Here is an 18,655-nt window from a genome sequence, read left to right as displayed (position 1 = left end):
TTGAACTAACAGAGGCCAGAGATCGCTAACTATGGCTATTCAAAACACTTTTCAAGACAATAAATACACGATTGAGACGATGTATGCATGTATTGACTGAATTTACGTCTGAATAGCGCTCATTCCGTGGGCGTGGCTGCATTAGCAGATAATAAGCTGAATCACGGATTTCTGACATGGCTCTCTTTTCATACAGATTACACAAATAGAGAATATTTGTTTTTGATTTGACTTACACGATTTAAAACCTGACATTTCAACGTTTTTTTAGACATAAGTCTCATTTTTGTGTCATTAGTATTCACTAAGTTACAGTTCATTTTCTGAGAACTACCAGATTGGAGTTCGTTCAGAGGAAGATGACAGATCACGCTTCAGGTTAACAAGTGTAAACAAATAAAAGAAGATATTCAACAGATTAAAATGGTGTATAACTCTTAATTGTATGTGCAACATTGACAGAGTATTTTGAGTCTCTTTCACACTGGTAAGAAAAAAACCGCGGTGGTATCGCCGGCGATACCTCAGACCTCAGAGTGTTAAACACTTGCAGTCTTTATAATTCATAAACACAACTTCATTCTTTATAAATCTCTCCAACAGTGTGTAATGTTAGCTTTAGCCCCGTTAGCTACAGAGGCTACTATGAAACTCATTCATAATCAAATGTAAACATCCAAATAAATACCATACTTACATAATCGGGTATGCTGCATGACGAACACTTTGTAAAGATCCATTTTGAGGGTTATATTAGCTGTGTGAACTTTGTTCATGCGATGTATTATAGAGCCGCGAGCTTGGGGGCGGGGAGCGCGAGCATTTGAAGGAGAAGCACGCTAAATCGGCTCATATTTAATGATGCCCCAAAATAGGCAGTTAAAAAAAATGAATAAAAAAAATCTATGGGGTATTTTGAGCTGAAACTTCACAGACACATTCAGGGGACACCTTAGACTTATATTACATCTTGTGAAAAAGCATTCTAGGGCACCTTTAAATATTGGCTGTAATAAACTAAAATAAAATAAAGTTTTAATCAGAGTAAAATTGATAAAATAAATATATGACGAAGAAATATTAGCTAAATTTAAAGGATATTTTTGTCACAAGACTAAAACTACAGTACAGTATGCAGAAATGAACACTGGAGCGGACCTTATAATTTGGATTAAAAATGTTATGCACTTTAGTTGAAAGTGAAATGCTTGATAATGGACAAATTATCTTGACAATGAACAAAATACAGGCATGTTATCAGCCAAGGACAAAAAAGCAGGTGTGCAGGTAAAAGCTACTCATTTGCTGACAACAGATTTAAAAAGTGTGCAGTGTTTTTTCATGCATTAATGAGTGGAGCAGCATTTACTGTGAACTGAGATGCTTCAAGACATTAAAAATGCATGTAAAAGATAACAGTGTCCTCACTCTGTAACATGTAGTGCTTCAGACTACATATTTATATTAAATCAGAGCCTTTGCCAAATGTGCTATATCACATTCACGTATCCATGCATTGTTAGAAATTATTCAAAGTTATCAGCCAGTTGGCGAGTATCAGGTTTTATACAGTATACTCACCAACACATTTTTTTTTTTTTTCACTTGGCGAATTACCTGGAGGAAATGCTAAGGATGTTCCACACACAGAAAGCTTCTGTTGGAAGCTACCGTATCCATGCATAAAATAAATATATTTGAAATGTATTTGAAAACAGCAATTTTCCCCATGGATTTGTGCAATTTTATGGGTCATACGTCTCAGGTTGGAAAATCTGTATGAATACGGAAAAATCACATGTCTGGCTCTGGGAAGCTGCTGTTGGCACTGAAAGATTTGCTGTGTTCATTGTGGTTATCATAAGTGGTGGATTCTTTTACACAAATTCCCAGTATACATGGACGTTCACTCACTTGTCGTTACCATCGCTGTCAAGAGCCGGCCTGTCTTCTTTGTGCTCACTGTTGGACCGATGGAGGCTACGGCGAGAGTGTTTTCGGCGAGGTTGATCTCTTTCGGACAGCTCTTCATGGTCCAGCCCCTCGCTCTCTTCATATGGATATGCAACCAGATTGATGTAGCCATCAGAGTCACCCTCAAAACACACCAGCACCACACCTAGACAACAACAAGAACATTTACATGTCAACTATTGAGATCTTGTGTATGCTAAGAATCCAATAAAGAAAGACACAATATAAACATTAACATTGATTTAGTTTACAAAATTGACACATTATGATGCAAGACTCCAATTATACCAGGTTTTGGACTAAATTATTGTTTCAGTGGTGAATCTCCGTTAATAAACACTTGCTAATCTATTAAGGGCAAATGTACACATACACAACAAGCAAAAGAAGACACATAATTATTTAAGTCCAAAGCCACAGTCATGTGATTTTATGAACAATCAACATGGAATTACTGCTGATATAAATCATCAGGTACCTAAAACTGAATTGTAAATTTTTACATTGGTCATGTACACACTTCAGTTAAATAATGTCATTAAATATAATTACATTTTGTATAAATTCAAGTACAAGCTTCAAATTTAGTCCCGAAGATATTCATATAGTAACAACCAAATTTACATAACTGTACAGCATACACAACTAAACGAAGTGTTGTAAATGCAGTGATGTCACTCTGACAGTCAATAAGAAACCACGGTATTGTGTTCTGACACATTCGCAAATTTGCACCTCTGTTGATGATAATTTATTAATATTTTATGGATTTATTTATTTAACCTTTATTTAATCAGGCAAGTCATTAAGAACATGCTCTTATTTTCAATAACAGCCTGGCAGGAGAGCAAAAGTCTCCTGAAAGACATACAGCCATACATTACGATACACACAAACACACACACACACACACACACACACACACACACACACACACACACACACACACACACACACACACACACACACACAAATCAATTAAAACATTTAACAATATTTTATGGATGTTAATGTCTCTGAGGGAAGGGTAAGAAGGATAAAAATAGAGATTTAACTAATAGCTTTTGCTGAATAACTGATGGTTTGGGTAAAGAGAAAGTCAAGACATATAAACATTGATGACAGTGATTCAAAGAAAGCCATATCCGAGTTTATAGAACTGCCCAAATGCCACAAAAAGAAGCACTCAGATAGGAGCTCAGATAGATGTACATGTGTGGGAAGGACACAATGAGACAGGAGGCAAGTGGAAAGGGCTGAATAATCCCATCATGCCTCTGTCTTGAAGCTCATATTTAGTTCCACGATCCATCCTCAGTGATGTCAGCCAAGCAACGTGAGCTGATGAATGAAGACTGTGATGATGCCTAATGAGCTAATTTAGGAAGAGCTCTGTTTAATTGGCTTTAGAGACTTACATCTGAGCTTGTTTTGCAGCAGCCTTGAAAAGACATGCTGTACACCGAGCTGATCAAGTGCCATGGTTGGCTCTGGAGTTTCCTTCAGGTATCTGCTCAGTAACTGTTGATTTTAAGATCCACCAAGATCAGCCTTGATCAGACTCTAGCCTTTGATATTTTGCATAATTAGGTAATAAATTCTCCTATTTTCTGGCTGCTTTCAAAATGTTTAATTTCAGCAGAAGCAATTTATCTGTGACACACACACACACTAGAGACAGGGCGCTAAATAAGCCAAAAAATATTTTATATATATTTTAAAGTATAGATTTATACAGTACTACAGTGCAGTCTGATAAGACAAATTACATTTTGTTTATACGAAATCTACATCAGACACCGGCCACTGACCGACATATGTCAGGCTGCTACAGTGCCATGGCAAAAGATATTTTACCTGGGTTGTGACTTTGCAGTCTGAACTAAATGCGATGGGATAAACAGACTGGTTACTATGGCATTCCACTTCTATTGTACCACCAACCAATGGAAGAGGCCTGTGGAGATGTTGAGGCAGAAGAACCTGAGATTTCAGCCTTGATGGTCACAATTATAGACAAAAACAAACTGACTAATAACACACACAAGCATTTGCACAAGGGCCATTCTTTTTGCTTGGAAGACAAATAGTTGTATAAACTTTAGTGAAATGAGTAGAAAACATGTAGCCTTCTGAAAATCGTCTATTTGTTTGCCAGCTAAAGAGGTGATATGAATTTGTAACCCCTAAAACTACCCTGCTCCAGTCTCATTTATAACACTCATCCCACTCTGTTGACATTTAAAAACAATGCCATGTGATTCATAAGGACAGGCCTATTTATAACCCCTGCTGTGACTAGATGAGGGAAATAACAAGCTTCAATGTTACTCTAGCATGGCCTGAAATAGTCAGTGGAAGTTGCAGATGTATGGCATGCATTTAGCCCCATCAAAACTCACAGGGTTCATATGGAAGGTATGCTGTGAATCTAGAATGTGAGATGTTTTGGGGGGTGGTGATGGTGAACACAGGACAGATGCTAAAAGACGTGAGTGTCACGCAAACACATTTGCACTGCAGACAAATAATAGCAGCTGCTTGAACAACTTTATTCCATGTGCTGGCAGGAGTGTTACTCGAGTAAGGCACTTTCATTGCTTTACCTAAGATTATTTTGGGGAATCTGCACTTCTTCTGCTTTTTTCCCCACTCAATTTAGTCAAGTACACATTTGACAAGTCATCATGACTGGAGGTGTGTAATTTCTTTGTTACTTGCAGCACCAAACAAAATGCAATAAAGAAATGGACTTCACATAATGATGACACAAAGTACACAAACCTACTCAACCCTCAACAATGTAAATCAATCAAATGCGACTAAATGTTCACTATAGGCAACTAAAATAATGTATATCATTAGCCAGTGGCTAATAAATTCTTAGATTTTACTCACCCGTTTGTGTGTTAGAGGCTATATTTTGGATATATTTTGACTCGCTGAACACTCCGAGTGCTTGAGAGTTTCGCTCGTCGACGTTACTGCAGTGGTTCAACCTTAATTTTATGAAGTGATGAGAATACTTTTTGTGTGCAAAAACAAAACAAAAATAATTACTTTATTCAACAATATCTTCTCTTCTATGTTCTACGTCAGAACGGCGACTCATCATTGGCCGGCTCCTGCGTCAGCATCACACGAATGCGTCGTGCTGCTCATATGAAATTATTTGAAATATACAAGTTATTATTGTGTAAAGCATCAAATAGACATTACAAAAAGTAGATCCATAAAGAAAAATATTTTATTTGATTCAACAAAGAATTTATCAAACAAACTTTTGGACCATGAGGTTGAGTAAATGATGACTGACTTTTAATTTTTGTGTCAACTATATCTTGATTTTTTAATTTTTATTAATATGGAAATATGAAATTAAGCATAGCAAAGTAAGCATATGGTCAATTGATGTTTTATGAATCATTTTCGTTTCAAATGATTAATTTGAGTAAATTAACGATTTCAAATCGTTAATTTACTAAAGGCTACCCAGAAAGCTATAGGTTACTAAGTTTATTAAATTAATTCAGAATATGTGTACATTTATTATTAATGTGGGGGGTGAAGTGTCACACAGGCACAATAATGCTGTATTTTAGATGTATCACTTTTATTTAGTTTTTCCTTTTATATTTAAAATATTCACAAACTTGTTAACTATAGCCTATCATGAACTATAGGCTATATAGGCGCTCACGGAAAAACATTAATTTTAAGCTATAAGAAACGACTGTAGCTTTCAGATGCGAAGTTCTTTTTATTTTTATAGTTCACTTGAGGCAGTTACTATGACATTTTTAACGACGCATGTCGAGTGGGCATCAGTGTAATACATTAATGCAAGAGCCTCTATGTTATGTGCAGCACAAATCCTTCCACAAAACTCACCCGCTCTCAAATATAGTGTCCTCATGGCTCTACTATGGTTCAGATATTACGTGTGCGCGTTCTAATCTTACCGGTGTTGTCGTACACTTCAAGGGGTTCGAATCGATCGCCTTTCACATCTTGAATTTTATGGACATTCTATGCTATTCTAAAGCCAGGCACACATTTAACAACTAGCTAAAACATTCTAAGACTGTGCTCAACATACAAGCGATTGTTTCCTGCGACTGAAGCCGATTTATATACTTACACATGGAATTTGAACACCGATTGTAATCGCAGACTGAACGCAACTGTTTCTGACTGGAAGTGTTTGAGCGCGATCAGTCATAAGTATCAATTTACATTCATAATCGGCCTTACAATCATTAAGTGTGTGCGCGGCTTAATGCATTAATTTTAGTGTGTTATTTTTTCCCCATAATTAATCTAATTAATGCATACAGTTGTGGTCAGAATTATTGGCACCCTTGATAAAAATGACCAAAGATGACTGTAAAAACAAATATGCCTTGTTTATCCTTTTGATCTTTAATTCATAAAATTAGGAAAAATCTAACCTTTTATTGAAGGAAAAGAATTGAAGGGGGGTGGGGGGAGGAGGAGAAACCGCATTATGAAATAAATGTTTTTCTACAAAACCCGTTTGCCAATTATTGGCACCCTTTTATTCAATACTTTTTGCAACCTCCTTTTGCCAAGATAACAGCTCTGAGTCTTCACCTATAGTGCCTGATGAGTTTGGAGAACACCTGAAAAGAGATCAGAGACCATTCCTTCATGCAGAATCTCTACAGATCCTTCAGATTCCCAGCTCCATGTTGGTGCTTCTTCTCTTCAGTTCACTCCACTCATTTTCTTTAGTGTTCAGGTCAGGGGATTGGGATAGCCATGGCAGAAGCTTCATTTTGTGCTCAGTGACACATTTTTGTGTTGGTTTTGATGTTTGTTTTGGATCACTGTCCTGATGGAAGATCCAACCACGGCCCATTACTGGATTTCTAGCAGAAGCGGTCAGGTTTTGATTTATTATCTGTTGGTATTTGATAGAATCTATGATACTGTGTATCTGAATAATATCCAGGACCTCCAGCAGAAAAATAGGCCCACAACATTAAAGATCCAGCAGTATATTTAACCATGCGCATGGGGTACTTTTTATCCATGTGTACACCAAACTCATCTAGTGGGTTTGCTGCCAAAAAGCTCTATTTTTAGTTTCATCTGACCATAGAAGCCGGTCCCGTTTGAAGTTACAGTCTTGTCTGACAACTGAATATGCTGGAGATTGTTTCTGGATGAGACCAGAGGATTTTTCTTGAAACCCTTTAGTTGATTGGAACTGAATCACGCAATGGATTATTGCACTGAGTGGAAATGGGGATTTTCAATGCTTTAGCTATTTTCTTACAGCCACTTTCTATTTTGTGAAGCTCAACAATTTTTTGCAGCACATCAGAGCTATATTCTTTGGTTTTACTCATTGTGATGAATGATCAAGGAAATTTGACCTTTGTGTTTCTTGATGTTTATACTCCTGTGGAACAGGAAGTCATGGCTGGACAATTTCATGTTCATGATCACCCTGGTGTGCTAAAAAATGTAAATATGAATGGGAACCTTTTTCTCTTGGTTATGGCCAGGGAGGGAGAGAGGGAAGATATATGTATTTTATTTGTGCATTATCTTTGTCCAGGTAAGTTAGAAAATTATTGGGTTAGTTAGTTTGGGTTTTGTTTGTTATGTTGGCTTAGCCCTCCCCTGAAGTTTTGTTCCCAATTCCTTTGTTAACGTTTTGAGATTCTTTCAATTAAAAAAAGAACTAATTTGAACTGGTGTTTGTGTTGATTCTGGGACGGGAGGTTGGATTGCCCCGGTTCTCTCTCCAAGACTTTTTTTTTTCCTATTAGGTTTTTTTTTTTTTTTTTTCTTATTTTGTTACTGGCTCCCCACCCCTAGGGGTAGTTATGTAACAATATACTTCAGAGATATTTTACTCATTAAAAATTCTAGGGGTGCCAATAATTGTGGCCAACATGTTTTGAAGAAAAACATTTATTTCATAATGTGATTTTCCCCCCACTTTCAATTCTTTTACTTCAATGAAAGGTTCGATTTTGCTAATTTTATGAATTAAAGATCAAAAGGATAAACAATTTATTTATTTATTTATGCAGATTTATTTTTATAGTCATCTTTGATCATATTTACCAAGGGTGAATAATTCTGACCACAACTGTATATAAAATAGTTTATCAGTCTGGAGAGTAATGGTGATTCTATTGCCAAGGTGTGCTTAGAGGGTTGCTACTTTAAGTGTAATAACTTCTATGTAATCAGAGATAAAAACAAAACAAAAAAAAAACTAATGCTTGTCTTAAAATGAATATAATGTGGAGAAACCAGTTTTCTTAACAGCAGTTAAGAAAGACACAGGTATGTGAAGTATGGCGAATAAACTTGAGGGTCTCAGGGTCCAAAAGGCTTGAGTTAAATAATAACAACAGGTTACAATGTGCGTGTTATGGAAATCTGTGCCAGTTTCTGTTTTAGGTGGGTTTATCACGTGTTTTAGCTCATTTTCCTGTGTTTCAGTTTGTTTCCATGGTTTCTCTTTCATTTGACAATCATCTACACCTGTTATTCATTTAGTTGATTAGTTTGCCTTGTGCATTTAAAAACCTGTCTTTGTTCAGTTCATTGTCCATTACACAAAACAGTTACCCAAATTTGATAATTCCAGTGATCTGGAAATCTGCAGAACTTTCTGCAGATGGCGATTGGGCGTTGGCCTGCTTATTGAAAGGGTGATGCATAAACTGCTGTCAAAGTGGATGCAGTGATCAGGACAGGACCGCTAAAGATGAACATCTCAAGAGAAGACTGGAACAGAATTCTAGCCAGGTTGTTTTCATCAATCTCTGGACTCTGGCTTTCCTCTGACATGACACTGGATGACATCACACTGATAACATCCCACTTCATTGCACCTGCTCCTGAGGGCTCCGTTTTCTGTGGTTGCTATATCTGAGTAACTAAAATTTTATGATAATAACAAAATGGACCTGTTCTTGTCTCTCATGACAGCTAACATCCTGTCTCAGACAATGTTCTGTACACCAGACAGACCTCACCATCTGACAGCAAACAGGCATTATGCTAAATAAGTAAGAATGGAGGCTAGGTATCACAGAGCTGTACATGATACAGACAACAGGAACTTAAGGATGACAAAACAGGAAATGAGATAAACTGACTGTTTAAAGATGCAGTCCCTTTACTGTTCCTCCCCCAAAATGCACAAACACGCAATGCAAGAGTGGGTGTCACTTTATCATAGGTGAAGCAAAGCAAAACAATGCTTCGTGAAAAATAAAGCGAAGACGACAAACGAACAAGGAAAAACAAAAAATGAACAGAGTACACAAGAGTATATACACAAGCAAGAGTTAGTTGTTAGTCACCAGCAGCACATCAGCGCCAGACAAAGAATGACAGTTAAAACGTTACAACAGCAGCATATCTTGGTTCTGTGAAACGTAGCAAAAAAAATGTTACTCACGTCTGGAGCAGAAACAACACAACCTTGGCGTCCTTTTCAGCCCTTCTTGCTGAGGCCTCTCCAGCACTCAAAAGCTCTCTTACTACAAGGTGCGTCCCAAATCATGTACTTATGTACTTATTCTATGATGTTTTTAAGTATAAATAGTGTGAGTAGTGCATTCACACTGAAAATTCAAAAAAAAAAAAAAAGTACACTTTAAATACCCGGATGATGCACTAAATTAACAGAAAAACCGCAGTGTGGAATGTTGGACATTTCATGCACTCAACTGTCGCAGCTTTAATTACGTGATTACTCCGATGTTAAATTACAAAATAACCTTATAGAATTCACGCACTACATGGATGAGTACATAGTGCATAAGTACATAGTGCATAAGTGCATAGTGTATAGCGCGTCATTTGGGACGCAACTTCAGTCTTCCTTCAAATCTCCCTCTTGCTCACTCTCTCTCCTCCCTCATGATGAGCGGACACACCCCCTACTGCTGACTGGCTACAGGTGTTGTGGTGCTCGGTCCAATCCATCTTCAACAGCGCTTCTCAGAAATTTCTTTTGCATCTATTTTCACTAGATATACATCACTAGCATGCCCACTACATACTGCATGCAAAGTGGCAAAAGCTTTACCAAAACTGCAAGCTCTAAGTTCACTGGTTGACATGAAACAGGCTGCACAGGTTTATATCAGCCTGGAAACCAAGCTACAATGAGCAATTCTGAGTAGTAAAGCTCCAAAATTATTTTTTACAGAAACACTGAAAGTAAAGTTTTCATTTAGCCAAAAACCCCAAAAACCGAAAATAAAGTTTATTAAATAATCAATTAAGTTATTAAATTTATTTATTAATCAACACTAAAATAAAAAAAAACAGTTGTATAATCATTTAAAGGGCAACCTATTATGCAAAATCCACTTTTACATGGTGTTTGGACATAAATGTGTGTCTGTGGCGGTCTGTGAACACAACCAACCTACAATGATAAAAATCCACCACTACTCCTTTTTTTTAAAATCACTATTAAAGCAAAGCAGTCTCATTAGACATGCCGTTTTGATTCTCTGAGCAGTGTGGCATCACACTGCTAAGGCCCCGCCCACAGCCGCTGACTGACAGACCTGCATTACCAAAGTTTCCACCCTCAGCGAGTTATACTCAGTCTGCCATTTTTATGCGCTCGAGCAGCTGTAGCGACAATGTGTCATAAGCAAAGGTGTTCTGTTTTTGGATGTAAGAATGAACATAAGAGTCTTCAATTTCTCCCAACATCTGAGCCACTGAGGACGCAGTGGATTAGTTTAGATAATGCGCCCCAAAATATACCTAAATTTGTTCATGGGGCTATACAATGCAGTTTTTTGCTAAAAAGTTGTTACTCAAGGATGGATCTATAGTCAAGTCAAGTCACCTTTATTTATATAGCGCTTTTTACAATGCAGATTGTGCCAAAGCAGCTTTACATTGATAACTGGTACATAATTTGGCTGCACAGCAGCTCTTAAATAATAGTGTCAATGCAGGCAGATCAAAGCACTGTTGAATAAATGTCAAGAATACTATTGAATATCAAATGTCAAGTCAAATGTCAAGTGTCCCCAACTAAGCAAGCCAAAGGCGACAGCGGCAAGGAACCCAAACTCCATCAGGTGACATCAGGTGGCAAACAAGTGGCAAATAGGTGTTAAAATGGAGAAAAAAAAAACCTCGGGAGAAACCAGGCTTAGTCGGGAGGCCAGTTCTCCTCTGGCGAACAGTGCTTTGTTACAATCAGGTTGCTATCATAAGTCTGACAGGATCGCAACAATCAAAGTATTTATTTCAGTTCCATCCAGTTGAGGATCATATTCATCACGCCGGTATGGACGGTCTGTTGAGGAACTGTGCTACTGGCTGTCGTGTCGATGAGGCCTTCACAATGGATGATCCAGTTGACTCGATCTCTGCTGATACTTCAGGGCTGCGTTGTGGTCGTGTCCAATTGAGGATCGTATTCATCACGCCGGTATGGTCGGGTTGTTGAGGAACTCTGGCACTGGCTATCGTGTTGATGATGTCTTCACAATGGATGATCTAGTTGACTCGATCTCTGCTGATACTTCAGGGCTGCGTTGTGGTCGTGTCAAGGTGCAGGTCCTTGGTCTCAGCTGGATACGGCCCAGATCCGGTTGACTACGGTAAACCTCGGGATAAACAGAAAGACTAATATTAGCGTAGATGCCATTCTTTTTCTGATGTAACGAGTACATCTGGTGTTACAGGAAGTGTTCCCGGTTCCGGCTGACCTAATTTATGCAGCCTAATAATCCTTTAACGGATTTGAAAATATAAATATAAATCTCCCAAGGGTAGCATGTACAGAGTAAAAAGCAACGGCCCTAGTACTGAGCCTTGCGGTACTCCATATTTAACTTGTGATTGATATGACATCTCATCGTTTACTACTACAAACTGATAACAGTCAGATAAGTATGATTTGAACCATGCCAATGCAATTCCACTAATGCCAACATAATTTTCGAGTCTGTTTAGAAGAATATTGTGATCAATAGTGTCAAATGCAGCACTAAGATCCAGTAACACTAATAGAGAGATACAACCACGATCTGATGATAAGAGCAAATCATTAGTAACTCTAATGAGAGCAGTCTCAGTACTATGGTATGGTCTAAATCCTGACTGGAAATCTTCACAGATACTATTTCTTTCTAAAAAGGAACATAGTTGTGATGAAACTGCCTTTTCTAGTATTTTTGACAGAAAAGTGAGATTTGAGATCGGCCTGTAATTGACTAATTCTCTAGGATCAAGTTGTGTTTTTTTAATAAGAGGTTTAATAACAGCCAGCTTAAAGGTTTTTGGTACGTATCCTAGTGATAAAGATGAATTAACAATATTAAGAAGAGGATCTATGACCTCTGGAAGCATCTCTTTCAATAGCCTAGTCGGTATAGGGTCTAACATACATGTGGATGATTTTGATGATTTAACAAGTTTAGACAATTCTTCCTCTCCTAAAGCAGTAAATGAATTGAATTTTTCTTTAGGGACACTACAATGCACTGTCTGACACAAGACTGTAGTAGACAGTTGCATGGTTATAATTTTTTCTCTAATATTATCAATCTTGCAAGTAAAGAAGTTCATAAAGTCATTACTGCTGTGCTCTTTGGAAACATCAGAAGTTGAAGCTTTATTTCTTGTTAATTTAGCCACTGTATCAAATAAATACCTAGGGTTGTGTGTATTTTCTTCTAAAAGTTTTGAAAAATAGGCAGATCTAGCAGTTTTTAAGGCCTTAAGGTCATTTTCTCTCTCCACGAAATGCGAAATACTTCTAGTTTTGTTTTCTTCCAGCGGCGCTCCATTTTTCTAACTGCTGTTTTTAGGGCCCGAGTGTGCTCATTATACCATGGTGTTGGATTAATTTCCTTAATCTTTTTTAAACGCAAAGGAGCAACTGAGTCTAATGTGCTGGAAAAAAGAGTTTTCAACAGCATCAATATCGATTCCATGTGACAATATTAGATCTAAAGTATGATTACAACAATGAGTGGGTCCCGACACGTGTTGTCTAACACCAATAGAGTTTAGAATGTCTGTAAATGCCAATCCTAATGAGTCTTTTTTATTATCTACATGGATATTAAAATCACCAACAACAAGGACTTTATCTGCAGCTAGTACTAATTTTGATAGAAAATCGGCAATCTCTTTGATAAAGTCTGTATTGTGCCCCGGTGGTCTGTATTCAGTAGCCAACACAAATGTCAACTTACATAATGTTACGTAAAGCACCATCACTTCGAAGGAGTTATATTTGAAAGACTTCTGGCTGATACTGTAAATATTACTATAAATTACAGCAACACCTACCCCTTTTCCTTTCTGTCGAGGATTGTGTCGATAATCATAACCTTGAGGACTAGACTCATTTAAAGTAGTGTAATCGTCCAGTTTTAGCCAGGTTTCTGTCAAACACAGCACATCTAGATTATTGTCTGTGATAATATCGTTTACAATAAGTGCTTTTGAAGAAAGTGATCTAATATTTAACAACCCAAGCTTTATCATTTGTTTATCATTATTATCTCTATTTTTTATTTGTTGAACATCAATTAAATTTTTACCATTAAATGGGTTTGGAAGTTTTTTGTTTTTATTAATTCGGGGTGCAGACACAGTCTCTATTTGATAATATCTAGGTGCAAGAGTTTCTATGTGTTGGGAATTATCTGACTTCTGTAACGTGAGGCAGCTAGCAGACGGTCGGTTTATCCAGTCTGTCTGCTTCCTGTCCTGGGCCCCAGTTTGTCATGTTTTAGTTCTGAGACTATGTGCCATATTACTAGAGAGAAGAGCAGCACCATCCCGGGACGGACGAATACCATCTCTTTTCAACAGGTCAGGTCTGCCCCAAAAAGCTTTTCCAATTGTCTATGAAACCTATATTATTCTGCGGACACCACTTAGACAGCCAGCCATTGAGTGATGATAATCTGCTAACTATCTCATCACTCCTACGAACAGGAAGGGGACCAGAGCAAATTACTTCTCCTGACATTGTATTTGTAAGTTCACACACCTCTTTAATGTTAATTTTAGCGATCTCCGACTGGCGAAGTCGAACATCATTTGTGCCGACGTGAATAATAATTTTAGAATATTTCCGATTAGCATTAGCCAGCACTTTTAAATTTGCTTTGATGTCAGGTGCTCTGGCTCCCGGCAAACGTGACTATGGTGGCTGGTGTCTCTATTTTCACGTTCCGTGTAATAGAATCGCCAATAACTAGGGCACTTTCAACAGGATTCTCAGTGGGTGCGTCACTGAGTGGGGAGAACCTGTTTGATGTTCTTATTGGAACAGAAGAGTGGTGTTTTCCGCGGCTAGGCCGCCTCACCATTACCCAAGTGCCCTGCTGCGCGGGCTCTACAGCCGAAATCGAACAATGTACAGAGTTCACTAAGCTAGTCGCATCCAAAACAGTATCTGAAGACCCTGCATTCTTACTATCCTCGATTAAAGTGTGGATGCGTGTCTCTAATTCTGAGATTCTCTCTGTCAGCCTGACTATTTCCCTACATTTATGACATGTAAATCCCTCGTCGCTGACAGAGAGAGCTACACTGAACATGTGACAAACTGAACACGAGATAACAGTGGGAAAGGATGACATGACTCACCGTGTTTGTAGACTGATCCAAGTTACCACAGCTGTTTGATGAACGCGTTGAAAAGGAGCGCGCGAGACTGATGACAAGTTAACAAGCGAGATGCAAACACGTTGTAACAGCGATTTAGATTCAAAGATTACAGGCTAACGACGTCAGATTAATGTGGTAGGCAATAATAATAATATAAGCAACAATGAAAAAAAGTAAGAGATTCAATAAAAGTAAGAGAAAACAAAGCTATACGCAGACGCAAACACCAGCAGCGAGGCAGAGGCAGCGAGGCAGACAGGAGCAATCGAGCAATCCCATAAACTAAATGAGGCCATATAGCCAACTCAACTGCAACTCAATGCAGCTCAATTTCATTTAAAGTGATATACACCAAAACAGCTCTTTTTTAGACATGCCCCAAAAATGGACCTTCACAGACATATTCTGGGGACACCCAAGACCAATATTACATCTTGTAAAAAGGGGCATAATAGGTGCCCTTTAAATCACACATTTTATTTAACCATGTTTTAACAATATAATTATGTTTCTACTAGGGGTGGAATGGATCGTAGTTGATCCGTGATCCGTATGGACCAGGCCCCACTGTTCGGTACGCATGTGATTCACAGATTAATTGCAAAGTTTAACCAACATAGAGTGAAAGTTTATCATTTGCATGTGTTTTGTCTTGCCGATTTACACATTGAAGTGATTTTAAAACATTCAAGTGCAAGAAGATGTGAAAGAGAACTCAATTCAGCACTCGTGTTGTTTTCTGAATTATCTTTGTTTTCTGAATTATCTTTGTTTTCTGTGTTTTTAGACACGTGCACACGGCACATAAACAAATGACATCACAAGTGGAAAATGTTGGACTTGAGTTAGACTAGTTTATGAGCACAATTATGAGCATAATGAGGCTGTAAAAGTGGATTGAGCTCAACTGTTAGCTGTGAAGACATTTAATGTCACTGACAGCCTTTGTAGTCCCATTTAGCCACTTGTTAGTAACCGCCTTTTTCAAGACACATAACAGCTTTAAAAAAAAAATCACGAGTTGGGTAATACTGATCTATTTTATGCCATAGAATAAAACATGAAAGTGCCTTGAGCTCGTGTCAACCACAGACCTTATTTCAGCCATTTAACCAAAATCCCATTAAAAAAAACCATTGACTTTGGCATGATGGAACCGGAAGTGCTAAAATGCTAACTAGCTTCAATGTTTTGGCGTACAAAGTGATGTCATACCTATACCACGCCAACAAATTTCAGTTCAAAGTGATTTTGTTGATTCAACTGGCAAAAACAATCGCCAACCAATGGCAACAGACACCAACAGGCTGATCTAACAAAACCAGATGAAGTGTCTGTTGTCTTTGGTCGGAGTCTGTCGGTGTAGTGTGAATTTGACTTTAGATGGGAGGAACACTACAAATAGGCTATGTTCACAACTTCACACTGTCAGTTTTTGGGATTGACAACTGCATTTACTTGCAGGTGTGAATCTCGAAATGTCCCGTTCACATTGCAACAACAGTAATGTCTTGAATACTGTCTGTATGAACATGCAACGGGAGTCAAGCCCATACTCTCTTACCAGTAAACATAGCAACAGTGACCAAAGTAATATGATGATAAGATGGCGACATCCATAAAACTGAAAAGGCTTATCATTTTTGACACGTCAAGAGTCCAATCAAGCTGTGAGTTCATCTTTTAAATCTTCATTAACCGATGGCAGCTTTTATATCTGGATGGAGAGTGGAGCATTTGAGTCGCACATAGAACACAAAATTGACAAAAGCAGCTTTGGTGGAGAACAGTGACTGGATCTAAAACCTTCAGATGACACACAGCTCATATCTCTGTCGCTGTAAGTTACCGAAACCACACATAAATACTGTTGCACTGTCAACCATTGTGACAACTATCCTATGCCACTCCCACACCAGACATGCATTAAAGTACCCGGAGCAACTTTTCTCTATTTACGGATATGATGAGACTAGTGTTGTCGAAAGTCAGCTCACTAAAAACCAACAATAAAACACTAAATCTGAGAAAAGTGCATTGCATACAAATCTTCTATCTTACCTTTGTATTCAGGGGTGAATTCTTTCATCTCTGGTGGCAGGGACTCATAAAATCTCTGCTCACGGGTGATAAGTGGTTTGCAGACGGTGTGGTCATCATAACGCATCATGCTGGTGTGGCCGCCCACCTGGTGAACGAACGGCTCCAGGGGAACCCCGCCACGGCTGCCCTGCCCCTGGCTGGCACTGTGCTTGCCCACCTCCATAGTGTGCGGGACACACATGGCGTTGGAGGGCCGCGTGGAGCTGGGGGCATGGGCTCGGGCGCGTAGGCCTGGCGAGCGGGGGGTGCAAGGGGGCGGCTGAGAGCGCACGCTGCCGCCGGGAGGGGGAGGAGCCAGCCCGCTGACCCACCTGCCAACAGATCCCGGCCTCAAGAACACTGGGAAGAATCCTTGATGCTGTCTTCTAGGAGAGAAAAAGGAAAATATACGAAATATACTGCCAGAATCAAATGGTAAATGGAACTGCTTGATGCCTGAGAACAAACCTCATTGGTTCCTGTGGAAGATTATTGATTTTTTTTTTTTTTGATGGCTAATATAAAGCCTATATATGATAATCACACTATTTAATTTAAAGGATTAGTTCACTTCAGAATTAAAATTTCCTGATAATTTACTCACCCCCATGTCATCCAAGATGTTCATGTCTTTCTTTCTTCAGTCGAAAAGAAATCAAGTTAATTAAGAAATTAAATTAAGTTTCTCTATATACCAGACTTCAACGGTTACCAACGGTTTGAAGGTCTAAACTGACCGTTCGCAAAGACCCGCCCCCTTTAGTTACTGTTGCTACGTCCGACAAGCCATGGCGCTCTCACACCACAAATCCTGTTCTCAAACAGCGAAAAATACATAGTGGAGCAAATAGGACACTGACAACACGTCGACAGACAAGACAGAGCAGGTTACTTTTGATATGAAACAAAGTCACCAATATCAAATGTTGTAATTTTTCGTGACAGATCGCTGTAGCGCCTCAGTTCAAGCTGCTCATGAACCAATCATCTCTTCCAACAAGTTAATTTATAGCATTAAAACAACATGAATGAACATCAGAAAGAATATTGTTTTAACAACTGAAAGACATCAGTACACACTAAGTTTAAGTCCACAAACGTTAATCTAGTAACTCCCCTGACTGCTTTGTCTGACAAAACAGCGGATTCTGAGTTATGATTGGTTAGATAACTTGACAGGCAAACTCCTGGCGAAGGGTCAATTGCAGTTACAATGTAGCTTCTACATGATACAATGTAGGGCTCTACATGATCCCAGCCGAGGAATAAGGGTCTTATCTACCGAAACGATCAGTCATTTTCTAAAAAAATAAATAAAAATGTATATACTTTTTAAACACAAATGCTTATCTTGCAATAGCTCTGTGATGCGCGTCCACGACTTCATGCATTACGTAGTCATGTTGAAAAGGTCACACGTGATGTAGGCAGAAGTACCGACCCAGTGTTTACAAAGCAAACGTGCAAAGACTAAGTCAAACCTTCCACCTACGTCACGTGTGACCTTTCCAATATGACTACATAATGTGTGAAGTTGTGGATGCATAGAGCTAGTGCAAGACAAACATCTATGGTTAAAAAGCATATACTTTTTTTTTTTTTTTTTTTTTTTTTTTTTTACAAATGACCGATTGTTTTGCTAGACAAGACCCTTATTCATCGGCTGGGATCATGTAGAGCCCTTTGAAGCTGCACTGAAATGGCAATTTGGACCTTCAAACCGTTGGTAACCGTTTAAGTACACTATATGGAAAAAATCCTGGAATGTTTTCCCCAAAAACCTTATTTTCTTTTCGACTGAAGAAAGAAAGACATGAACATCTTGGATGACATGGGGGTGAGTAAATTATCAGGAAATTTTAATTCTGAAGTGAACTAATCCTTTAAAAGATAGTAAAAACACATTGCTGAATTTAAATTAATATTTATTTTACAT

At 38.4% G+C, this 18,655-nt stretch overlaps 1 protein-coding gene across 1 annotated transcript in view; it reads right to left on the bottom strand.

The window, feature by feature from the left end:
* ip6k1 (inositol hexakisphosphate kinase 1) overlaps window positions 1-18,087 on the bottom strand; it is a 44,560-nt gene extending 26,473 nt beyond the window's left edge. The window contains exons 1-2 of the mRNA XM_048166879.1: window positions 16,699-18,087; window positions 1,915-2,119 (exon numbers count right to left, since the gene is read on the bottom strand). Of these exons, the coding sequence (XP_048022836.1) occupies window positions 1,915-2,119; window positions 16,699-16,921 (428 nt within the window). The 5' untranslated portion in view covers window positions 16,922-18,087. The remainder of the gene's footprint in view (window positions 1-1,914; window positions 2,120-16,698) is intronic.
* Between the last annotated feature and the right edge of the window lie 568 nt (window positions 18,088-18,655).

Source organism: Megalobrama amblycephala, linkage group LG2 (genome assembly GCF_018812025.1).
Source record: "Megalobrama amblycephala isolate DHTTF-2021 linkage group LG2, ASM1881202v1, whole genome shotgun sequence".
NCBI lineage: Eukaryota > Metazoa > Chordata > Actinopteri > Cypriniformes > Xenocyprididae > Megalobrama > Megalobrama amblycephala.
This window is presented reverse-complemented; position numbering and strand designations above follow the sequence as displayed.